Source organism: Urocampus carinirostris, chromosome 19, assembly GCF_059441175.1.
Source record: "Urocampus carinirostris isolate Australia breed hairy pipefish chromosome 19, RoL_Ucar_1.0, whole genome shotgun sequence".
Classification (NCBI taxonomy): Eukaryota; Metazoa; Chordata; class Actinopteri; order Syngnathiformes; family Syngnathidae; genus Urocampus; species Urocampus carinirostris.
The window spans coordinates 6,304,153-6,330,195 of NC_142367.1; the positions used below are offsets into that span (position 1 = coordinate 6,304,153).

At 41.7% G+C, this 26,043-nt stretch overlaps 1 protein-coding gene across 1 annotated transcript in view; it reads right to left on the minus strand.

Moving 5' to 3' along the window:
- lmtkb (lemur tail kinase 1 b) overlaps nucleotides 1-26,043 on the minus strand; it is a 48,541-nt gene that overhangs the window by 2,393 nt on the left and 20,105 nt on the right. The window contains exons 4-13 of the mRNA XM_088323364.1: nucleotides 22,987-23,066; nucleotides 21,417-21,535; nucleotides 19,250-19,337; nucleotides 19,035-19,171; nucleotides 13,340-13,424; nucleotides 13,149-13,270; nucleotides 12,124-12,273; nucleotides 8,915-12,038; nucleotides 7,548-7,671; nucleotides 4,498-4,707 (exon numbers count right to left, since the gene is read on the minus strand). Coding sequence (XP_088179490.1) covers nucleotides 4,498-4,707; nucleotides 7,548-7,671; nucleotides 8,915-12,038; nucleotides 12,124-12,273; nucleotides 13,149-13,270; nucleotides 13,340-13,424; nucleotides 19,035-19,171; nucleotides 19,250-19,337; nucleotides 21,417-21,535; nucleotides 22,987-23,066 — 4,239 coding nt within the window. The remainder of the gene's footprint in view (nucleotides 1-4,497; nucleotides 4,708-7,547; nucleotides 7,672-8,914; nucleotides 12,039-12,123; nucleotides 12,274-13,148; nucleotides 13,271-13,339; nucleotides 13,425-19,034; nucleotides 19,172-19,249; nucleotides 19,338-21,416; nucleotides 21,536-22,986; nucleotides 23,067-26,043) is intronic.

The following is a 26,043-nucleotide window of genomic DNA, read 5'->3' on the forward strand; positions in this document are numbered from 1 at the left end:
CATCCTTGTGGACAGCTATTCATCCTAATAAACGACGACAGCGGCGACGTAAGGACAGAAAACAGAAGCGTGGTTGCCGTGCAGGTAGTGTGAAGCGTGCGAAGTCTAAGGAGCAAGGACGCGAGGATGTAACTAATCCCACCATTCATTCCTCGCCGGACAACCGAAGCTTTACACTCAGCGCGCACGAAAAGCAACAACCGCGGCATCTTTTGAAGATCTCGACAAAGACTACAAAGAGCTCAGCTAAGTCAAATGATTCAGCAAAACTAAAATTTGGTCTTTTAAATATTAGATCGCTTGCTCCAAAAGCTTTACTTGTTGATAACATCATTCGTGATTATAAACTTAACTGTATGGGTCTTTGTGAAACTTGGTTACGCCCGGATGAGTATTTAGCGCTAAATTATGCTTCACCCCCTCACTACGCGAGTAGCCATGTAGCACGCACGTTGAAAAAGGGTTGCGGTGTTGCCCTCATTTCTGAAAAATCGCTCAAATTTAATCCTTGTACCTCTAATAATTACAAGGCGTTTGAGGCTCTTGTGATGCGGTCCTCTCTATTGTCAATTTATGTAATAACTATCTATCGCGCACCTGGGCCATACACAACTTTCTTAGACGAATTTGCTGAACTTTTGTCTGAACTAGTAACCTATGCAGACAAAATTATAATTATGGGGGACTTTAACATTCATATGAACTCCCCATTCAGTTCACTCACTATTGCGTTTAAGTCTCTAATTGATGCATTTGGTTTTAATCAACTGGTTGATTTGCCAACCCATAAAGATGGGAACACGCTAGACTTGATTCTGACTCGAGGAGTTTTAACCTCAAACATTATGGTGTTACCGTGTACTACCGTTATCTCGGATCATTATTTAGTTACATTTGAGGTGCTAGCTAAATGTAGTGTTAAAAAAGCTGAAGGATTTAGCGGACGCAATATAAGCACTGGCACAGTTTCTGAGCTCTTTGAACTCCTTCCTAGAGCAGTAGCGTCCTTTCCTTCATACAATGGCTCGATTGACTCACTCATGAATGAGTTCAATACCACCCTGACTAGTGTCCTGGATTCAATAGTGCCCATAAAGCTAAAATCACGTCCTAAAAGATGCACGCTTTGGTTTACTGATGAAACTAGAACCCTTAAACAAGAATTCAGGAAATTGGAAAGAAAATGGCGCGCTACCAAGCTTGAGGTTTTCCATCAAACATGGTGTGACAGCTTGTTAAAGTATAAAGCGGCCCTTGCCTCTGCAAAATCGGCCTACCTTTCGAAGGTGATTGCGTCTCAAAAGAACAACCCCAAAGCCCTTTTTGACACTATAGCATCGCTTACAGGGCAACAGACTATTGCAGATAGTTCGACGCACTCTGCTCATGACTTAATGGTCTTCTTTACTAAGAAGATTCAATGCATACAGGAAGAAATTGCTAAAGAAATTATTAATACCACACATATTAAAGGGCTGAAATCTACAGATGCACGACAGAGTGGCTGTCCTGGGAAATTGTCCGGTTTTAGTGAACTGTCACTTGATGATCTCAAACAGGTGGTGAATGCGGCCAAACCGACAACTTGCCAGTTCGACCCATTCCCAGGTTCACTTATTAAAAGTCTTTTTGGCGTCCTTGGACCTTCAGTTCTAAATATTATAAACATATCACTCTCCTCAGGTGTAGTTCCAGCAGCTTTTAAGTCCGCCGTTATTAAACCCACACTGAAACGACCCAACCTTGATCCAGAAATCTTAAGTAATTATAGACCTGTGTCAAACCTACCTTTCCTCTCTAAAGTACTTGAAAAAGTAGTGGCACAGCAGCTGAATGTTTTCATATCCGAGAATAACCTTTTTGAATCCATGCAATCAGGATTCAGGGCTAACCACTCTACTGAGACAGCTCTGATCAAGGTAACAAATGATCTCCTACTGGCAATGGATTCTGGCGCTTCATCACTTTTGCTGCTGCTGGATCTTAGTGCTGCTTTTGACACAGTGGACCATAATATCCTACTAGAACGGCTGGAAAAATGGATCGGTCTCTCAGGAACCGTCCTCTCATAGTTCAGATCCCACCTCTCAGATAGGACGCACTGTGTTAAATATGGCGAAATGACATCTGAGCGTTAGTGTTACCTGTGGTGTTCCGCAGGGTTCAGTGCTTGGCCCCCTTCTTTTCAGCATTTACATGCTTCCATTAGGTGATATCATTCGCAAGTACAATATCAGCTTCCACTGCTACGCAGACGACACTCAACTATATCTTCCGTTGGAGGAATCTCCCACACTAAACTGTGGAAATTTGGAGGCCTGCCCCATTGAGATAAAAGAGTGGATGTCACTCAATTTCTTGCGTCTTAACTCTGAAAAGACTGAAATGTTAGTCATTGGTCCATCTAAATGCCGTGACTTATTCTCAAAAACTGCTGTGAACATTGACAAATGTCACATCACAGAGTGACTCAGTTAAAAATTTAGGTGTCATATTTGACCCTGATCTATCCTTTGAAATGCATGTAAAGAAAATTACTAGAACCGCTTTCTTCCATCTTCGTAACATTGCCAAAATCCGTTCAATACTGTCTCAGTCTGATGCGGAAATTATAATTCATGCATTTGTTACCTCCCGTCTCGATTACTGTAATGCACTACTCTCTGGTCTCCCGAAGTCTAGAATCAAGTCACTTCAGCTGGTACAAAATGCCGCAGCGAGGCTTTTAACTAGGACAAAAAAGTACGATCACATAACACCGATTTTGGCTAACCTGCATTGGCTCCCAGTTAGCCATAGATGTGACTTCAAGGTTCTCTCAGTATTGTACAAAATCATACATGGACTTGCTCCCTCTTATCTTTCAGATCTGATTTGCCCCTACGTCCCGGTCCGAAGCCTACAATCTGAGAGTGCTGGTCTTCTGGTGATCCCAAGAGCAAAGAAGTGTTCTGCTGATTCGAGAGCGTTCTCCATTCGGGCACCGGTGCTGTGGAATGCTCTTCCCCCTGAGATCCGATCTGCAACCTCAGTGGAAATGTTTAAATCTAAACTTAAAACTCACTTCTACTCCATAGCATATGAATAACCTACTCTTCTCGTTGGCTGAAAAATAGTCTGTGTAATATAGTGTAATAATCTGTGAAGCCCTTTGAGACTCTTCGTGATTTAGGGCTATACAAATAAAAATGACTTGACTTGACTTGACATGATTCAGTCAAATTTATTACCCCCTTAACATTCCCAAATCTTGCAAAGAAGCAAATACGTGTCGTAGACACGTGCGGATGCGGTGTCCGTACGATGTCACTCAAATGCATCGTTTCAAATATCATTCGGAAGGTTAAAGTCTTGGGATTCAAGAAATGCCAACCATTCCTTAGTTTCTATTTTCTTTTTCGCTTGCAACTTTACAGTGCATATGACAATAAACACTTGAAATTGAGTTTAATTTAAAAATAGACACTCCATTCCATCCATTATCTGCACCGCTTATCACAGAAACATCAAGTTCAGTCTGAAACAAGATACTGGGAAAATATATAGCCAGGGTAGCTCACCGAAGTCGTTGTGTTCAATAATAATGTGCAGCCATGGTCCTCTTATATCCGTGAGTTTAGTAAATCCAGGAGAATAAAATATTTACAAATACAGAATAGTAAAAAAATGCTTTCTGTATGCTGTCAAACCACGTGCTATACGCATTCATCTTTTTCGGCCAACTGCAGGCTTTGTTTTGCCGCTTCAGCCAATGCCAGCCTGTGAATAATAAAAATGATCCGCCCCTTGACCTCCGAATAACTTTAGCCAATAGTGATCGATTCAAATGATGATTGACACATCTTTTTCGGCCAATTTCAGGCTTTGTTTTACGGTTCAAGCCAATGCCAGCCTGTAAATGATAAAAAGGATCCGCCCCTTGACCTCCGAATAACTTTAGCCAATAGTGATCGATTCAAATGATGATTGACACATCTTTTTCGGCCAATTGCAGGCTTTGTTTTACAGTTTAAGCCAATGCCGGCCTGTAAATGATAAAAAGGATCCGCCCCTTGACCTCCGAATAACTTCAGCCAATAGTGATCGATTCAAATGATGATTGACACATTGGTTAGCCAATGAAACGCCGGTAAATAAATCCCAACATACACCGCGGACTACTTGGCGTTCGGGGGAAAATCTAGTCGGCGGCTGCAAGTTAGTTTGAAGACTTTGCGATTTAATATTGATCCATAAATAAGGCGCACTGTATTATAAGGCGCATGGTCAGCTTTTGAAAAAAATTAAGACTTTTAGGTGCGCCTTATAGTGCGGAAAATACGGTACATTAGAAAAGCGCCTCTACCTACACATTTTTCCGGCTACTAAGCTACTTCTAAAACAAATTAAATTTGTAAGTAGAGGTACCACTGTATACATATTGCTTTGATAGCTCTTAGAGTTTAAAAGGTTTCTGACTCCTCCCCAGTTGATATGTTACGCTTTGGCCTTCCTTACCTCCTGCAGAGTCTGAGTCGGAAATGTGCGTGATGGAAAAGCGGGACACATTGGAGGGTGACACGGTGAAGCGGGAGAAGCGGGTGGTCGACTTTGTGTCCTGGGGTTTGACGATGGCGATGGGGGCGCTGTGTGATGGCGACTCAGTGGCGGCTGAGGAAGTTGGCAGCGGGAGCAGAGGAAAGTCATCCTCCCACTCAAAGCCTGTGCCTGATTTAATAATATCAGCTGGGTTAGTTTTCCACAAAAGCCGATACAGTGCCTAGTAAAGGTATTGGCCAAACAAGAACATTTTGTCATTTTCTCACATTTTAGGCTGCAAACTTAAAGCTAAAAAACTGGAAATATTTTCCAAGAATCAACAACATGTTAGACACAATTGTGAAAAGAAACCAAATCATTTCAACATCTTATCATTCATCCATCCATTATCTGCACCGCTCATCCTCAGTAGGGTTGCGGGGGTGCTGGTACCCATCCCAGCCATCTTCGGGCAGTGGGCAGGGGACACCCTGAACTGGTTGCCAGCCAGTCGCAGGGCACACAGGGACAGACAATTCGCACGCTCATTCACACCTAGGGACAATTTGAACCGGCCAATTAACCTAACATGCATGTTTTTGGAATGTGGGAGGAACTCCGAGTGGGGAGAACATGCAAACTCCACACAGGAGGCTCGGTCTCATGACCTCAGAACTGTGCCGCACACGTGCTAAATCTTATCATATATTTACTATAAAAGAAGATGAAAATTAGGTGTCACAAAAGTATTGTACCCCTGTTCTCTTAGCTCAGCCAACTGATTCCAGAGTGCAACTCTGTGTCATTAAGTCTCAGTTTAAATGCACCTGCTCTGTGATGGGCTCAGAGGTCTGGGAAAGGAGTGACTGGAGAACAGACAGCATCATGAAGACAAGAGAAGATACCAGGCAGGTCCAGAATAAAATTGCAGAAAAGTTCAGAGCAGGAATGGGATACAAGGCGATTTTGCAACATTTGCACATCTACCAGATCACTGTACAAGAAGTAATATATAAATTGAGAGAGCATAAAACCACTGCGAACCTCCCAAGACTTGGCCATCCCTCGAAACCTTTAGCCCAAACAAAGAGAAAACTAATCAGGAAAGTAACCAAAAGAGCTAAGGTGGAATAATCTGTGCCTAAGAAAACTATCAGTCATACTCTGCATAAATCTACCCTTTATCGAAGAGTGGCAAAAAAAGGGCCCCTTCTGTAAGAATACCATATAAAGGCCCGTCTGGTGTTTGCAAGAAGTCACATGGAGACACAAATAACATGTGGACCAAGTTGCTCTTGTTCAGGGGTGTCAAACTCATTTTAACTCGGGGGCCACACGATAGAACAAACATTCTGTCGGGGGCTGGACAAAGATTAAAGAGAAAGACAAAGAGAGATAAAGAAATAAGAGAAAGAGGAAGGGAAAAGGAGGGAGGGTGGGACAAAGAAAGAAAAAGAGAGAGAGGGAGAGTGTGTGAAACAAATGATTAAAAGTCATGAGAGAGGGGGAAAAGAAAGGGAGAGGAAGAAAGAAATCCAAAGAGAAATAAATAGACAGAAGGAGAGAAAAGAGAAATGAAAGCGTGTAGGGTATGAAGGGAGAAAGAGAAAAGAGAGAAAAGGAAAAAAGGAAGTTAGAGCAAAATAGGTTAAAAGACACAGAGAGAGAAAAAGACAAGGAGCAACAAAGGAAGAGAAAAAGAGAGACACAGAGAGTGAAAGAGACAGAGACAGAGTAGGAGAAAAGGGGTGGAAAAGAAAGAGAGAGAGAGAGAGAGAGAGAAAGAGAGAGAGAGAAAGAGAGAGAAATAAATACAAGTACAGTGTTTTGTGAGAGGCACCTGGCTTTGGCAACATCAAGTTGACATATTTCAACCTGCAGCTTGTTTTTCTCTTGCGCTTCTCTGAGTGTTGTCTCGCGGGCCGGATTCAATCCCTTAGCGGGCCTGATCTGGCCCACGAGCCGCCTGTTTGACACCTGTTCTCTAGTTAGACTAGACCAAAATGGAAATTCTTGGGCTAAATGCAGAGCGGTATGTTTAGCGTAAGAGTAACACTGCGCATCACCCTGAAAACAAAATCCCCACTGTCAGACATGGTGGCGGTAGAATCATGCTCTGAGGTTGCTTTTCCTCAGCAGGGACTGGGAAGATTATTAGAGTTGAAGAGAAGATAAATGGAGCAAAATACCGGGAAATTCTGGCAAAAAAATCTGTAAGAGACCAGGAAATTGAGCGCAAGTTTACCTTCCAACAGGACAACGATCCAAAATATAAAGCAAAATTTCCAATGGAATCGTTTAACAATCAAAAGGTGTTAAAATAGCCAAGCTAGAGTCCATAACTCAATCATGTAGAGTAGGGGTCGTTTTTTTAATTTTTTTATTTTATTTTATTTTTTTTGGGGGTGTGACACCTTGACTGTAAATTGTAGTGAGAACGTGACCTATATATTCTGCGAAGTACTGCCACAAAATCAGCTCTGGTTTGGCTTTGTGTGTATCTGAACAGGATTAATAGTGCAAGTTTTGAACGAGAAGGAGAAAATCTGCATGCAATCAAATTTGTCTCTGAGCCACAGGTACTCATAGAAAGAGCCATATATGGCTCGCGAGCCATAGGTTCCCGACCCCTGCTGCAGAGCATTTGTGGAGAGATCTGAAAAATGCTGTGCACAAACAATAACAATCGAACCTCAAGTAATGTGAGCTGTTTTGTAAGGAAGAATGGGCAAATGTTTCAAGATAAGCAAAACTTATAGTGACATACCCAAAAATACTTGTTTCTGTGATTGCAACTAGAGTAAGTTGTATAAAGTATTAACTCAAAAGAGGGTGAATATTTTTGCAATACATACTATTCAATTTGTTATTTGTTAGCACAATATAAAATGTTGCATTAATAAGACTACTGATAAATGTCGTCGATTGTTAGAAAATAGAGTTTTTTAATCTACAAATTTGAAGCCTAAAATCTGGCAATATGTCAAAATACTTTCAATAGAAGCCAGAAGAGAGAACGGCGCACTCACTTTCTTCTGAGATGTTACCATCCGAAGAGTCATCAGACATGCTGATTCTTTCAGGAGATTTGTTGCCTGAACCCTCTACAACCAAAGGGAACCCATGTGCAGTCAGTTCCTCGGTGGGACTCTCCTGGAATACAAAAAAATGATGGAACCTCTATGATTATGGCATTATTGCAAAATAGATCAAGATGGTACTATGGCACAATCCCATTACTTCATTTTCACTAAGTCACTAAGTTTTATCTTTCTCATTCCCCTTACACTCCTTTGGTGAGGGCAAGGGGACAGTTCCTCTGGAACAGGGGTCTCAAACTCACCATTTGTGGCCCTTAGGATGATAGTTTGAGACCCCCGCCTTAATATGAAAATTAAAAGGACAGTGTGTATTATTCAACCACTAAATGCTGTAATCTGTATTCTGTTGTGCTACTGAAAACGATTGATGAATCACAACAATACAAACTACAGAGACTCAAAGTGTCCAAAAAAATCTTCTAGTTATTGTCCCAGTCTTTTGCCAGAATATATATTTTTTTGGGTACCTGTATCAGCAAGATAGCGGACGATTATCTCATCTTCCTCTTGATTAGGCTCATGTTATGTAAAACAAAACTCAACCAACGACTACTTAAATAATGCACATTTGCATGTTAGTTAATGTATTTTTGCCTGTTTCTTTTAATCAACATGTTTTTAAATCAAGTTTTTTTCATCATCCCAATGGGGCACCAAATGGTGAACACTGTCCCTTTAATGTTATACTTTGGGAGGTTAAATTGGTCTTACGGCTTACCCTATGGATGGAAGATACACATTTTCTTACCCTCGTTGTCAACAAGCTTTGAAAGAGTAAGTATTAAATTTGAGGGAAAGAAGAAGAAATGGGATCGATTTTAGAGGTGAGTTCCTAAGCTGAGGCTGGCTCAAAATTCAGATTGGAAAGGGCCCAAAATGTCAATAGTTAAGTTCGGGTTAGGGTGTGTTTTTTTTTAGATTTTTGTATTCATCCACTCCTCATTGTTTCATTTTCTTTGTGCAAGGGATTTGTCCCCCTCTTGTGCAAGGCTCGGAGGAGCACCAAACCTTCTCCTCCCAAGTCCTCACTTTTAAAATGTATAAATCAGGTTTTCTTCAGGCTCGGTCCCTCAAATCAAGTTAATGTGTCAGGGTCGGGCTGGTTCGGGCTTTAATACCCAAGGGCCGGACTGTTTTTTAGGCTCAGTCTTACCTCTAGTTGAGTTTAGGGTTAACAAAGTCTCATGGATAACTTTCAATTTTCATGCAATAATTAGGCAGTGTGCAAAGGTTGTGGCCACAAAACAAGTTGTAAAGTTCTAGTTGGATTCCCCCTACCTACAAAAAATATTCACCTGATCAAAGAGATAGACGGTAACGTCATCAAAGAAGGAAACGTTCCTCTTTTTGTGTTCCATTTCCTCATGAAGCTTCAGCATGGTGGGCACCTTGAGGAGGCTTCGTAGTGTGTAGGCATGGCTGTCATCACTCACGATGATAGGTATTGGATGGCACTCATCCTCGCTCTCTTCTTCCTGGAGACCAGAGGTGGGCGGCTCCTCATCCGACTCGCTACTGTCCTCCAAGTTGTTGTCTTCCCTGTCTGCTTTATCCCCATCCAGAGGAAAGCCTTGGTCTTCAGTCGAGTCTGGCTGAACCGTAGGAGAAGACAAAGATGACCTTCTGGAATTAGCTGCATGCTGCAAGGCCACTTCATCTTTGGGTAAGATGTGCAACACCTCCAGCCCTGAAGGTTTTTTATTAGCTGACCTTTCTTTCCCTTCTTTCTCTTCTATTATTCCAGCAGCCTTGCTGTCTCCATTTAGGGCATCGAGAGCTTCTTCCATGGCTCCCACAACCTCTGCTGCCCAGTTTTGAAGAGCGGAGCTAGTCTCCCGAGAAGGCCACTCATCCAAACAATCTCCAGCTGTTAGACCACCTAACAAGTCATCATGGTCATAGTCTTCTGTTTGGTGTGTTGGCTCTGGTAAACTGTCTCCTATTCCTTGAGTCATCACAGTGTCTTTTTCAGATTCATTCCCACAAAAATGTTCTCTTTCATGCTCTTCCTCCTGCTCATTTCTCATTTGCCGTTCATTCTCATAGTCGGAGAAGTACGCCGAGTCTCTGTATGGTGTCTCTTGGCTTAATGGTGAGAAAATGTGCTCGCAGCAATTCAGTGACATGTCTTCACTCAGTACCTCCTTTGGGGCACCCAAAATATGGCCCTTCTTCAAGTTCATGTGGACAACTGAGTGAGGCATCTCTTGATCTTTGGCATCATTAGGTTCTTTTGGGACGAACTCAGGACTTTCATAATTTTCTGTATCATAGCCACTGTCCATGGCTTTGGGGGAACAGGAGGGCCGTATGGCGGGGCTGGAACCCTCACAAGACCCATCCGCAGACGGTAGATCAATGGAATCTATAGAATCTGGTGTTCCAACATGCTTCTGAATTGACTTAAAGGCAGGGGAGGTCCTTAGTTCACCGGACTCCTCTGCAAAGATCCCCGAAGTGGTATCTGTGATGTCGTCATCTTCACTGTCGCTGCAGTCAAGGATGTCCGTGAGGCTAACGGTGGAACCACCTCTGTCCAACCCACTATCTCCTGCTTGACTTGTCTCTGACTGCTGATCCGTAAGAACTATCATCACATGCTCGGCGTCAGCGGGTGGGGGAGGACTTTGGCTCATCTCTTCAATGTTGAGCCTGGTCATAAAAGTATTTTCTTTGACGATATCTTGTTCATTCACTCCTTCTGCTCTAAGATCCACATATGTCTCAGGTTTGATCAAGGCAGGTTTGGAAACAGATGGACCTCCTGGTGCTGGTGAAAGGTTGATCATCTCATCGCTGCTCAGGGTGTCCACGACTTTGTTGTGGTTGTAACTGTTACTCACCAACAAGCCTGTGAGCGGGTCAATAAAGTGTGAGTGGCAGCATACCTTTGGTGGAGCAACATAAGTGTCCCTCTGGTGGCACAGGTACACCATAGTATCAGAGCATTCCGGTGACACTATGGGTTGGTGTCGACTTATACAGCTGAGCTCTTCTGGCCAGGAATCTTCAATGTCTGTACTGGGCATGGTGTAATGAAAGTCTGCATATGTTTCCTGTCGGCAACTTTGACTTGCTCGTCTTTGGTGACTGACGGCTCTGGAGCGTTGTTTGGAAGGCCAAGTATTGCATGTGTGCTTCTCGATGAAGATATTCTCCTCATCCTCCTCTCCTGAATCGCTCTTTCTACGCCCCATGGAGTGCGCACTCTCCATGTCCATGTTAATCCTGCCTGAGCCGTGTCTGCTGTGACTTGGCATTGTCATCCTCAAGGAACCCATCATATCGTAGTAGCCTCTGGTCACCGTCTTGCCGTTGATAGAGGAGTGATCAGTGTCCAGGTCAAGGTATGATTCTCTGTAGATTTGTTCAGATGAACTACTGAAGGAGGGAGGGATACCCTCTAACTGGTCCAACTCACCCAATGCCTGGCGAAGGCTCCTTGAACCCCAACTTTCGTCAAGATGTTCCTTTGCCAGCTCACCTCCCATCAAATAGCTGTCAAATTCGGCAGGTGGAGAATGCTCGTAGTAGTAACCTCCATCTTGGTCTTTGTAGGACACATAGTGACTTGAATCCCATGGTTGAAAAGGGCTGCTATCACAAACCTGTCCTAAAAGCGGTTCCATTTTTAGGGAGATGGCAGGACTTGATTCATTGGAGTCATAGACATCGATGTTGTGGATATCTGCTGACCAGTATGCGTCACAGTTATTAGCTTGTGGTGGACAGACCACACACTCGGCTGAGTCGGCACTCCTAGTGAGGAAGCTTCCAGTGCTATGGTAATCTGGACTATAGTGGCACATGATGTAGTCGGGTTCAATATTACGATCCACCGGTTCTTCAATACGGATATAGAATTCGCTGTTGACGGACGGGCTGTGGGCACTGAACACAGGAAGTACACCTGGGGCATGCAGATTTTTTGGCTGGTAGTAGGAGGGCGAGGCTCTGTGGTTGTGGTTCTCTGAGGGGCAGCCTTCCACAACACCAATTGGAGGATAAAAAGCTTCATACTGGTTAACTTGATTGAGAACAATATCACATTCCTGGCCTCTATAAGATTCTTGTGCCCTGGCCTGTTCCCACCTGTATTCAAAGTTCAGGCCTTGGCTGGTCTCTGTGATAGTCAGAACATCATCACCGGAATCTGTATGGTAGCCTTCAGCAGGTGAGAACTGCTGCAGTAGAGGGAAAGATGACAGAGTAGATGATGAGGGCTGTTCGTGTGTTGTCAGTGGGAAATCCCGATGGAAGTTGTTCCCGACACAGGGACGCATGATGTTCCAGCGCTTCTCAAATTCCTCCTCTGCCTCACTCGCTCCCTTAGCACACAGATAGCTCAACAGCAAATGAACTTCCTCAGCATTGGGCCTCTGATCAGGTGGGAGCCAGCAGAACTGCATCACCTCATACCTGAAAATCACCCAGCAAATGTGACAGTTATCAGTGAGATTTAGGAAGGGATGTCTTAAGAATGCTTTGAGTGTTTATGTCTAACCAGCGTTCAGCCAAAGGAACTTGGCGCATGGGTTTGGCTAGTCGCAGCTGCTGCTCCCTCACAGCATAAGACAGAACTTGCTGATCAGAGTAATGGCTGTAAGGTTGTTTTCCCAGCTCCAGCAACTCCCAGATGGTCACTCCCAGCGACCTGACACCAGAGACAGGACTTAATTTTACATCTGCAATTCATAAATTAGCCTAATGTTTTTGCTTTCAAGTTCGACCAAATTAAAGAATTTAAAAAAATTAACGATACATATCACGTAGACAGTTGTAGTGTTAGGTTAAATAGAGAGTAGGAACCTTTGGCAAGGATCCAGGTTTCTAGGTTATCCACAATAAATGGTGAAGTGAACAACCAACCAACATGTTAGTCTTGTCTGCCGATCACCTCTGATAACCCACTTTGGGCATCCTACATAACCGGGGTCTGAAACGAATGGCTCGCAAGCCAGGTATGGCTCTTTTCATGAGTACATCTGACTAGGAGACAAAATAATAACCCTGCTAATCTTCTTTGTATTGTTCCAATTTTTGTATATGCGATGCTTAAAACATTGGTTTCGGTCCAGATTATATAGGACAGACTCAACTATATGTTTACAGTCAAGGTGTTACACCAACAGACCCTGTTTTGGCTACAGGTCTCTTTGTCAGTGTTTCTCAACCTGTGTTCAGGACCCAAAAGTGGACCGTTTTTTGGGTGGGTTGTGCGCCTTTGCCCTGGCAAAATTATGAAAAAAAAATGGAGGCTAAATTACACGGTAGATGGCAATAGTGTGTTTTGGTTTTGCTGGTGTGTTGTTGTTTTTTTTAAAGGAAAACATATTCTATTACCTCTGCTTTTAAGCGCACAATCATTTCATTTGATACAATTGAGAAGTGGAATTTTTTTCTTGATTTGTGTCACAGCTTGTCATTCGGGTGGAATGGTGTGTCCTCAAGTCAGAGAAGTTGAGAATCACTGATCAATGTCACATTACTATATTACTTCCAAAGCAATGATTTAAAAGCGAACCTTACCAGATGTTGCTCTGTTGAGTCTGCTTGGCAATTTGTAGTTTTCCGTGTACGTTGTCTACCAGTTCAGGACCGATCCAACGAAGTGGTACATACGTCCGTTCAGATGTGACCATGTAGTCGTCCTACCAGGAAATGCTAAGTGATTATGAAATTTTTTTCAAATGACGGCTTTCCATTTGCAAATTTTCTACCTTGTACTTTGTGTGTGACAAGCCGTAATCGCCGATCTTCACGGTGATGTCTGCAGTCAGCAGGCAGTTCCTTAAAGCCAAGTCGCTGTTGAAACATTGGCAACATACCTAAGAAATTTGCTTATGTCATAAATTTGATGAAAATTTGAACAAGACAGAATTTATAACCCACTTAATTGTAGTCGTCCTTCACATAGTCAGACATAATGACGCACAAACATACCCAATTGATTGCTATTTGGTAAAAGGTGAATAAAAAGTGACAAATTACCATTGCCAAAATGAAAATACTCTTTTCTTGATCAAAATATATCATCTCTAACCAAAATGAAAGAAATGTTCTATGTGAATTGCAAAAGGACATTGATTTAAAGTAGAGATCATTTTTGACCCCACTCATGGAAGAGTGGATGTACTGGTAGGTCATTCATCCAAGGGTTACAAATCTCATCTCATCTCATTAGCTGCACTGCTTATCCTCAGTAGGGTCGCGGGGGGGTTACAAATCTATTATATTAAATAAACAATAATAAAAATGTTAAAAATATTCTTTCTATAACAATAATAATAATTCTAATATTACAAAAACTCTACTACCTAGCACCAGTAGTAGCAAACTCAAGTCTTGGGTGGACACTGGTAGCAAATAATTAATTTCCCCATGTTTACTCTGGAGTGCCGTGTCTAATCTCGCTCCAAAAATGAAAGAAGATAATGTTGCTGTCAATGACAATAAATACAATTAAATTGAATGGCCTTAGTCCAATCAATTATTTTAATGACTTGCAACCACAAGCTCCTATAAGTTCATTTGAAAAGTCCTGTTTCCTCTGCGGACTGCAAAAAATGTGTGTTCCTTAAAATTGCTCACCTGTACACATTCTTTTGTAAATTGCGACTTAAAAATGCAACTCTACATACAAATCTTCCTTCGCTCTATTCAAACTTGTACTCCTACTCCCACTGTTTTGGGTCAAAAATGCGCTGGCATCCTGCGGTGATCAAGTGATGGCTGAAAATAATTATGTACAGTCCCAATCCTCACAGTCTTCCCAATGGTTGTTGCCAGCCTTGGGAAAAACAGTTAAATCGCTCATGCAACGATGGCTCTGAAGTTGGGTTTACACCAGGGGTCTCAAACTCAATTGAGTTGCGGGCTACTAAAGCTAGGTCCCGAGTGAGGTTTGGCAAAATGGGGTTTTCTACAAAAAGAGCACTGATAAAAACATTCCGCTGTTCTTAAAGGGACAGTGTTTTATATTTGTCCACTAGATGTCGCTGCAATGTGTAGGGCAAACAAAAATAAGTCCAAGGAACACTACGAACACCGGAGACTCAAAGTGAGGAAAAAGCAGCCCCTTCTCTTCTATCTGTCAACCAGCCTTTCTCAAAGAAAGACAAAAATGAGAAAAAGATTATTTTTTAAAGGAAATCAAAATGGGGAAGAAGAAGTAAGAAAAAGAGGGAAAAAACAAAAAAAAAGTTTTAGTTTTTGTCTCATATGTTTTTTCTTTTTTGTCCTTTCTTCTTTTTTATTTTTCTCTTTTTAATTTTTTTTATTTGCTTAAACTATCATCCTGTGGGCCGCAATTGCCCCCCTGGCCGTGAGTTTGTCACCCCTGGTTTACCCCAACTCAAGTCCCAAATAAAAAACGCACGGCTTACTATGCACTGCAGACAACCCATAAGTAAGTCATAAATTCTAGGCAGATATGACGACATAAAGAACTAGACCTGCAGAGGGCGCTGCTGTCCGGCGGCAGTGGCCCGCCGCCTGCAACAAAATCACTGATGCTGGAGTCTTATAGTAACACTCGGGCAGCACCAGGATGTTGTTACAGGAAGTAGCCTTTCACCAGGCGGTAGGAGTGGGCGGATCGATTAAAATATCAATAATATCAATACCGGTACTAAGCAAATACTTGTATTGGATCAATACTATTGTCCTGGTATTGAAGATGTACCCCTCCACCATTGCCCCTTCTACAACCCCGAGCAAAAAGTATGTAATCATCAGTCTTGGACAAGTACTCACTCCAATATTTTATTCTGTAAAACAAACTCAGATAAAAAGTGCAACTCCTTGGCTTTCAGAAACACTAAAAGAAATTAAGAAAAAACGTCAGTAAACATTACTTTTATAGAGCAAGTGCAGGGAAATAAATATGGAATCACTTTATTCTAAAGAAAAAAATACATGGAATCATGAAAAACAGGCAAAGAAATAACAATCAAAACATCATTAGTATTTAGTTGCACCACCTTTGGCTTTTATGACAGCTTGCAGTCTCTAAGACATTAACTTGATGAGTGACAAAGAGTATTCATTATCAATCTGGTGCCAATTCTCTTTGATTGCAGCAGCCAGATCATTTTTGCAGGTCGGAGCCTTGCTGTGAACAGTTTTTCAATTTCCACCACAGGTTTTCAATGGGGTTGGGATCTGGACTATTTGCACGCCATGGCATTGACTGAATGTGTCTTTCTCCTAGAATGCTTTCACAGTTTTTGCTCTGTGTCATCTTGGAAAATGAGTTAACCATCCCTAAACATTTTATTAACTGAAGGAATAAGAAAGCTGTCCAAAATATCAATGTAAACTTGTGCATTTATTGCAGATTTGACCACAGCCATATCCCCTGTGCCTTTGCCTGACATATAGGCCCATATCATCAACTGTGGGAATTTTGACGTTATCTTTATTCAGTCCTCTTTGTGAATCTCACCAGAACGGCTCCAAACAAAAGTTCCAGCATCATCACCTTTTCCAATGCAAATTCGGGACTTATCCCTGAAGATAATCTTTATCCAGTCATCCACAGTCCATGATTGGCCCTTTATGAAAATCGATTTTCTTTAGGCAATTTTGAACAGTTCTGTCACATACATTGACTCCAACTTCCTCCCATTTTCTCTTCATTCATCTTGTTGTGCATTTTCCGTTTTTAAGACATATGGCCATGAGTTGTTTGTCTTGACACTTACATGTCTTCTTTGGCCTACCGGTTCGCTTGACTTTAACAACCTTCCCATGCTGTTTGTACTTGGTCCAAATCTTCGATACGGCGGACTCTGAACAGCCTGCATCTTTGGCAACCATACGAGTAGAGTTACCTTCTTCAAGAAGTTTGATAATCCTGTCTTTGGTCTCAAGAGATATCACTCTTGTTGGATCAATGATTCTTGCAAATCCACCTTAGTCCAGGAGCCCTCCAAGGTGTGATAACTGCACTGTTTTTAACTGCTGACTGATGAGCAGACTTAATCTAAGCCAGGTGCCCAATTGAGGAAAGGAAATTGACTGGGTGTGTAATTATTTTCTGCTCAAAACGCACTGATTCCATTTTTTTTCCTCAGAATTGAGTGATTCCAAATTCGTTTCCCTGCACTTTCTCTACAAAAGTAATATTTACTGACCATTGCAATGTTTTTTCTTAATTTCTTTAAGTCTTTCTAAATGCCAGTATGTTGCACTTTGGAATTACCTTACGATTATTTCATGTTTGTGATCTACAGAATAAAATTTCCGAGTTAGGGTTTGCCCAAGACTGGTGATTCCATACTTTTTGCTTGGGGTTGTATATGCACAGTAGATAGCGCAGTCCTTTTCTCTAGTAGTAGCCCTTGGCCAAGTTTATGCTTGTGTGCGTAATTGACAGGCACAATTTTAGCGTCCTGTCTTCCGGGCAGAAGAGAGGGCCAAACTTATCCGAAGCTACAATGACAGAGGCAAACGAGAAGTGCAGCGCGATGTGAACTTTTTGCGCTTCTTTTCTGCCTGTCAGGCAGGATGACGCAGAAGGCAACCAAGGGAGGGATGCTAAAAGTGTACCTGTAAGTCACAAACTCAGGCTTAAATTTAAGAGAGTTGCCGAGGGTGCTGGGTGAGAGAGAAAAGGGCTGCAACATTTACATAATGAAGCGTCACTTTGGGGAAATTGGTGGAGTAGTGAAGTATCAATCCCAAGATAATAGTATCAATCCAATTCAGGTACTAGTATTGAAAATATTGATATTTGCATCGATCGGCCTACTATTGGTGATCAAAGGTCTCTTGGCTGCATCTCTGATCAGTCTTCTCCTTGTTCGAGGTGAAAGTTTAGGGCGATGGCTTTGTCTCAGTGGATTTCCGGTGGTCTGATCCTCCTTCCATTTGCATAAGATCGCCTACACCACGTTGCTTGAGATGTTTAAAGCTTGTCAAATCTTTTTGTATCCAAATCCAGCTTTAAATTTCACCACATCAGTATCAGACCTACTTGGTGTGTTCATTAGTCTTCGTGATGCTCTCTGCACTTCAAACAGAACCCTGAGACTACCCCAGAGCAAGCACACAACTGTTAGTTTCAACTCAAAATGAGAAAGCCCAAAGTATGACAAAGAAAGCAAAGGAAAACAGGGTATAAGCCTGGGGTGTAGCTCAGAGGTCACATGGTAGAACGAACCAGCTCATGAGGGCCCGACTAGTACATTTATGGCATAAAAATGTGCCATAGGGTTGGGGATCTTTTCAGAGGCTCACAATTAGATTATGATTCCGGGATGTAGAGTTTGATTATAAAATGATTATTCAGTTTTGTTTTGTCAGTATTTTTGTCACGAAGTTATAACCTCTCGTGTTCATCAACTGTGTAAAACAACAATTACCGGTAAATTTATTGAAAATTCAGGGAGACTTATAAGGACTGGTAAGTGACAAAAATAGCACACAAACATAAATGTAAATAATTGATTGAGAAGATTGATGCAAGAGGTTGCCTTAGTTACGCTAACCCAGGCACCATCAGTAGCCCATATTTTCTACTATAGAAAAAATTGGATCATTTTTATTCCAAAAATAGTAATTTTCTATCAGTCCCTCAACTGAGATATTGTTCAAAATATAATTGCGATGAAATACAATATAACAAAGCTCGGGCGGCACAGCGGCTGAGTGGTGAGCACGTCTGCGGCACAGTTCTGAGGTCATGGGATCAAATCAAGCTACCAGCCTTCGTTTGCGGTGTGAATGAGTGAGTGAGTTGTCTGTCTCTGTGAGCCTTGCGACTTGCTGGCAACCAGTTCAGGGTGTCTCCTGCCTACTGCCCGAAGCTAACTGGGATGGGCTCCAGCACCGCCGCAACTCAAATGAGGTTAAGCGGTGCAGATGATGGACGGATGGATGGATTATAAAGCTCAAAAGTGTATTAACCATAAAAAAACAATTCTTCAAGTGTCATACAGTGAAAAAAATACACAAGGATTCCTGGTGTATGATACAATAAGGAATCAAAATAATGTCGAATTGTCCTTGGGCAAGACACTTAACCCCAAATGCCCCCGATAAGCAGGTAGGTGCCTTGCATGGCTGTTGCCGCTATCAGTGTGTGAGTGTGTGTGTGAATGGGTAAGTGTGAAACACATTGTAAAGCACTTTGGGAGGTCTTCAATGACTTGCAAAGCACTATATAATAATAATAATAATAATAATTTCCTTTGTATTGTCATTCTTTGTAACAATGTACACAGAACGAAATGTCGATACACCTGACCCGTTGTAGCGAGCCGATGCAGCCGCAGCCAACAGAGGGCGCCGCCATTTTACCAATTAGGTATGCAGACCATGATCTCAGTAGCCATAGAAAACCTTTTCAGGGCCATATCTGGCCCGCTGGCCACGTCTTTGACACAGGTGCCATATATTTCTATGTGGTACCTGTGGGTGAAGTTGTGTGCGTGCAAGTGCTTGAGCCCGGAGGCGATGTCGCAGGCCATCCTCTGGAGGATTAGCGGCTCAGGGATGGCGATGCCGTCCACGCACGTGCTACTTCTCAGGTAAGCCTTCACATCACCCTGGTAACCCGACACAAAGCCGCATCTTAGAACCAACGAGTGCAGTATTGTACCCGGAAGAAAAATCGCACCACTTACCAGAGGACAAAGTTCCATGACCAGCAGGAAGGGTGACACATCTGTGCACTGGGCCAGACATTGCAGCAAAGCCGAATGCTGCAACACGCTGAGTACAAGAAAGTTACCCGTCGTGCATAAAGTTAAGTCCCATATACTTCACACTAAGGCGCACCCTAGAGGTAAGATCGGGCCTAGTAAATCCAGCCTTGCTCAGCCCAGGCCCGCGGGTGTTAAACCCTGAGCTCAAACAATTAACTTGATTTGAGGGACTGAGCCCGAAGAAAACCTGGATTTTCAGATTTTATTTTTGATGGCCAGGCAAATCTTCTCTATTACAGACTTTTGATTTATATTCTTCCTAATTACTCGCCCGCCATTGTTCTTGGTTTCTTTTGTTTTTTTTTGTCGCACGGTGGAGGATTCACGCAATGGATTCAGTCAACTTCTCACGCAGAGTCGAGTGGGGGGCCAGGATTGCAGCCGAACAGCATGAGAGGGTGACTGAATTCCACGAAAAAAAATAATGAGGGTTAGATCATTTGAAAACAAAAAGTCTGTGAGAGAGAGGATAATTGAAAAAGAAACAGTCATTAGAGAGAAGCCCAGTTCAAACCCAAACATAATGATTGACATCTTAGGTTGAGTCAGGCTCAAACTCAGGCTTAAGATCTTACCTCTACACACCCCCAAAAAACAGTCTTTCCTTGTATATTTTTCGGACATAAGGTGCATCGGACTAAAAGTTGCATGAAATTGTTACTACAGTAAGAGCTACTGTGTTTATACGTGTGTAATCGTTGGGCTTTTTACACATTTACTGCATACAATAGTGTCTCCGATTAGAATCGCAAAACATAATTTGTAACGGAACTCAAACCCAAGTCAAGGCGGTTAGAGTGTCGAAAATTAAACACTAGACCACCAGAAGCAGAAAAAGAAAAGACATTAGATTGTATTTCATCATTTTACGATTTCTACTCGTGAAGCTTAGTGCATTTTGTTCTGCATTCTGATAGGTGGGCAACTTGCATGCGGCTCTTTAGCGCTGACAAGTGGCTCCATGGCGCTTTTCCAAAAATGTTTTCAAATTGAAAAAGATGGAGGAGGGAAACATTTCCTGTTTAAATACAGTTTTTGTAGGACGACCAACATAACACAAATACTTTACACTTTTTTCAATGCTGTAAAAATGCGTAGGGTATATAGTGTATTTCTTTTCAACTAAGGGTGTAACTATGAGATGAGAGGGAAGATAAGCTGGTATGAGTTCACGGGTGGGAAGTGACGTGTTTGACTGCTGCTCTCTTATTGGTATCAGGTTATAAAAAGATCACATACAGGTTGTCACCTCGCACGAAGCAAAGTCGATTATTTTGACGGGAAGTCATGGTCGAAATTTGAACTCTGGGCTGGAGAACTAAGCTGCATTGCTAAACACCGGGGCTGCTCTCCTTGGCTTGTTTTCATCTCTCTCCCGCATCCCCTGTGTTAGGGCTCTTTTAAAGGGGCAGCGTCAGAAGCAGGACATGTATCTGTTTTAAAAACATGTTAAATGTGTGTTTTAAATGTGTTGCAATCAGTAAAAAGCTCATATAAGGCTTTTGATTTTCTTTGTGGCCCTGAACAAATTAGTTATTTTGTCCAATATAACTATTTGTACATTTTGGGTTGCCCACCCCTCGGATAACAGTCTCTCCACCTCCTTACCTGAGCTGATCTTTCTAATTAAATTTGCTTACGTATGTAAGACCTTGTATAGTGTTTTGTTGAAAGACTTTCTGTTTCCTATATTCTCTAACATTTGTTTCTGGCAGAGTAAATATAGTGTGATAAGGACTAAAGCTTTTCTGAAAGACATCCATACCAGTAATAGTCCAGGATTAATGTGTCGACGCTCTCTTCATCAAGACCCAGGTTCGAACCTCGTTGCATACAATATTATGCAATTTTGGTCAGCGATGTTAATCGTTTGATCAATTATTGCATAAACACGGTAGTATAATGTAAAACCTTGAGTAGTAACATACACCTATAGATATTGTAGATCGTCCCAATCTTACCCTGCGGTATACAAGTCACACTTTCTGGCCAAATTAGGGATTTTCGATGCAACTTACAGTACAAAAAAATACGGTAATTGAGCGACAACTATGAGGGAGTTTAAAAAAGAAAGGCAGATGCCTACAGGAAGGGTTGCACTTCCTCCAGGAATTGCATCTGTTCCCCTAGGCTGGCACTGGATTTTAGTTCCTTCACCACCACTTGACTGGTCCTCAGGTTTTCATTCATCTCCGCCAGAAGAACCTGCCACACGAAGACATGGACATGAATGCACCAGGTGGACACATGGACACGTAGGTTGACACAACATAATTTTGGTATAGATGAGGTGGGGTTACATAGGGATGGACATACCCAATCATGAAGATAATGCGGATGTTGATGAGTGTGGAAAAAAGGGATGAAGAGAAGATAATGTCATTTGCTTGTTTACATCTTACAGACATCATGTCTCCGATCGCAAGTTAATGGAGAACTTTGCAGGTTCAATTCCTGGCTTCTTCGAGTTAAATGTCAAAGTGTCCTTGGGCAAGGCACTGAACTCCTAATGCCCTCGATAAGAAGGTAGGTATCTTGCATGGCTGTTGCCACTATCAGTGCGTGAGTGTGTGTGTGTGTGTGTGTGTGTGTGTGTGTGAATGGGTAAGTGTGAAGCACATTGTAAAGCGCTTTTTTAGGTCTCCAGTGACTTGCAAAGCTCTACATGAAATGCAGACAATTAACCATTTACCTGTCAACCAGTACATTTTTGCCGTACAAAGTATGCTTTTTATATTTTTTGGGAGTTGTATAGTGTAGTAGAGAATCTGCACAGAAAAACCCAAAATTTACCAGTTATGGGTACCATCCGATATGCACCTAATATCAAGATATCTGTCTCTTTTTCATTCTCTCTCGATTTTTCTGTCCTTTTTTTTCTCTCATCCTATTTTTCTCTCTTTCATTCAGTCTCTAGAGTTATCGCTCTTTCTTTATCTCTCTATCTACCTGTCTTTCTTTCTCTCTATCTCTCTGACTTTATTCCTCTCTCTCTGTCTCTTTCTTTTTCTCCCGACCACTCTTCCTCCCTTGCTTTTTTCTCTCTATCACGAATGCGCTTTCTATATCCCTCTGTCTCTCTTTTTCTCTTTATTTCTCTGACTGTCTTTCTCCATCTCTGTCTTTCTTCCTACAATAAAGAGATTAAAAAGAAGGAAACTTTGTATGTAAAATAAAGAAATGAGTCAAAGCAGGAAAGGGAGACAAATTTATACTTATTTTAATGACATTGATGACTCCAAAGCAGAGTGCGTAGTGGCAGAAGAAGACTATTCAGTCCCTCAAAGGATCTAAGTAAGTGAATCTAAATAGTAAATAAGTATATAATTATCTCTTTTTGGGGGGAGATTTTGTATATCACTGAAGAGTTAATATAGCTAATTTATATTTTGGCACTATGCATTTAAAAAGGATTATTTTGTAAGGTAAAATATTACGGTTTGTGAGGCCATGGAGCCTTGGAGCTTGACAGGTATGCTTTTGGTTAATTTTCACAAGGGGAGTTTGTAGCATTTCCTGTAAGCAGACTCACAAAATCTGTTTTAGTGTTCAGTGTGTCTGTTGAATTTTGAGAGTTTCAGGCTTGCAAGGTTCTCCATTAATTTTCTCAGAAACCTTTTCAACCAGAGTCAGCACCACCAGAAGTTGAGTCTTACCTTTCCGAACCAGCCGTTTCCGATCTCTTTCAGGTAGAGCAGATTCTGGCGGCTCAGATTGGACCATTTCAGGTGGTGCACTGGTAAAAGTGAGAGAGCAATTCACATTAGAGCAGCCTGTTAGTTCTTCAATCTTATTCCCAAACAGATCGTGTAACGTTCTTCCCCACAATCATGCAAATATGTTGCAAATTACTCCACGCGCAGGGAGACTTGAAAGATTTTGTGTCAAAGTTGACTGATCTGGCTTCTGTAGCCACTGTAGAGCAGTGATATTGAAGAAATACAATACATTCAAAATGGTGAATCCCATTACACAACATGTGAGGCAGCCCTGAAACAGACGCCGATTGTAGTGAACAGCGATTGCATACTCCTCATTTCTGCTTGGAGAAATTGGAACTTGACTTATGGTGTTGCTATGGTCCTTGTGACTGTTTTGTCAGAGTTGCGTGCTTTGACCTCCAGAGACTGCAGCCGTAAGTTTACCTATTCCCGTGACAGCGTGTGTTCCTCGTTTGCCTTTGTCTCTGTTTTTTTCTGTCCCCGTTAGCGTCAGAGCTGTCAATGGCTTTTCCCGTTTTGTTTGCTCCCGGTTGACACTCGTTGGCTGCCCACCGTGAGTTGTTTGGCTGGCTAGCCAGGCGTTAGCGCCAGTTTTGCTGCGTTCCTTGGTTTGTTAATATCCGGCTGGCTTTGCGTTTGTCGCCGTAACCGTTGCTGATTTTCGTTGTTGGTTCCTGATTAGCCTAGCTGCTCACTGAGTATTTTTGGTTGGATAGCCTCGCACTTTTCCGCTGAGGCTGTTGCCGCCTTTCATTGGTCAAGCCTGGATAACCCACCGACTCGCCATGTGTGCCCCTTTTTGGCTGCTCGCATTTTGTTGTACCACTAATGCATCCTCCTGCTACTTAACGCCAAGGCATTCTCCATAAAAACGACCAAAACCTAGCTTAAAACAATGATATCCTCTTCAATCAATCAACACGTAAAACAATATAGACTGGCTTGCTAGGTTGCTGGTGTTACTCTGATGACATCACAGCTCAGGATATCAAAAACAAGACACGCTTTCTTCCAAATGCATTGTCTCGGAAAATAATCAAAACATATCACAGTTCACGGATCCCTTAACCACCTGGGTCGTTAGGGCACCACAACCTTTGATATGTCTTGGGCAAGTACAGCCTGGTAGCGCCCATCCCCCTCCAGAAATTGGAAGTGGGGTTTGGGGTTTTTAAGGGTTATTGATCTATCTTCGTTATTCATTATCCATTATCCGTTATCGGTCAGTTCATAATACGCTACAAAGCCTAGGAGCCGGGACACTTACTCTCAGCCAAAAGGCCAAGCTAAGGTCCTAGCCCTAAAGCCTTGCTGCGTTCATTGCGAATGCACCGTTCCCGGAGGTACTGCACTGATGAAATATATATAACTTGAATGCAAAAAACGTTATTTAATTACATTTTGCATGTTGAATAATTCAGAAATGCTGTCTTTATTACATGTTTACCTTGGAGTGCCGTGTCTATTCTTATTGCATTCAATGTTTTAATGTTTTGTTAGCAATGACAATAAAGAGAATTCAATTCAGCTCAATTCCTGAAGTATCCACAGGAGACACTACCGATTAGTAAACATCCCAGAATCTCCAAGGTTGGTCCTCCCCCCTGCTAATGGAGCCGGACTGTCTGACTCAGTGATGAATCTCAGTCGACGTCCTTGACCAGAAATTCTGTCCGGCTAATCCAATCATTACCGTCCATCTGTCTGGTTGGAGGTGAAGACAAATGGACTTTTGTGTCAGAACCTCTCCAAGGCAGCATTGCCCCATGGTTCACGGATCCCTGAACCAGCTGGATCATAGGGGCACTACTTCTTGTGGTGTGTCTTGGGCAAGTACAGCCTAGTGGTGTCACTAGTTTATTAACTAGTTGTAAATATTAAAATAGGTCATGTGCTAAAAAAAATCATGTTAATCAGAAAGGCTACACTGGTGTTTTTAGGGGGCACCATGTTGGAGACGACTGGTGTAGAGCGTCCGTCTGATTTTTTAACTTGTTTTTGAAATATTTCTAAAGTAGTATTTTTGTAGTATTTATGTAGCTTTTCCACAGTAGTATTTTTGTAGTACTTCTATAATAGTATTTTTGTAATATTTTTGCAGTGTTTTCATAGTATATTTTTTACATTATTACTGTAGTAGAATGTTTGTAGTATATCTGACGTAATATGTCTCTAGTATTATTTTTGTATTACAGAGTTGCTGTCATGGTAGCTTTGTAGTGTTACTGTAGAAATATCTTAAGCATTTCCATAGCATAAATTTTGTAGTATTTCTGTCGCATTTTTGTAGTATTTTTGTATTATTTCGATAGTAGTATTTTTGTAGTATTTCTGTAGCATTTCTGTAGAATATTTGTAGTATTTCTTTAGAGATTTTGTAATATTACTATGGTTGTATTTTTGTTGTCTATCCGCTGTAATATGACTGTAGTTGCATTTCCATAATAGTATTTTTGTATTATTTTTCTAGTATTTCTAAAGTACAATTTTTACAATATTACTGTCGTAATATTTTCGTCGTATTTCTATTGTATCTTTTTTTGTGTAATCCTGTTGTGCTATTCAATCCCACCACCCTATTACAATTTTCCCGATTTTTCAGATTTATGGAGAGAGAGAAAATGGCCGTAAAACGAAATCCCCTTTTCCCTTGTGGACGTATTCAAACCTCCACAATTCAGTGCCAGTAGTACCTTATCAGATTTTAACTGTAGAGTATACAACTTCAAAGTATTGTCTTCAAAAAGAGACCAAAACTATGCTGATACTCCAAATGGTTTAAGTCCAGCTTCAGTTTTACTTTGGGTGCACCATTTTAGACGTTTACCAGGTATCGTTTTATAGGGTTTTGCAGTGAAACAATTACAAAATTGAGTTTCGTTCTTTAATGAGTGCATACAACTTTTTAATCAGTTGCGCTGTGTAATCCAGAATTTATGATAACTTGGAATTTTGGTGAATCTTTTGCGTGTATTTGAAATTCTGTACGTA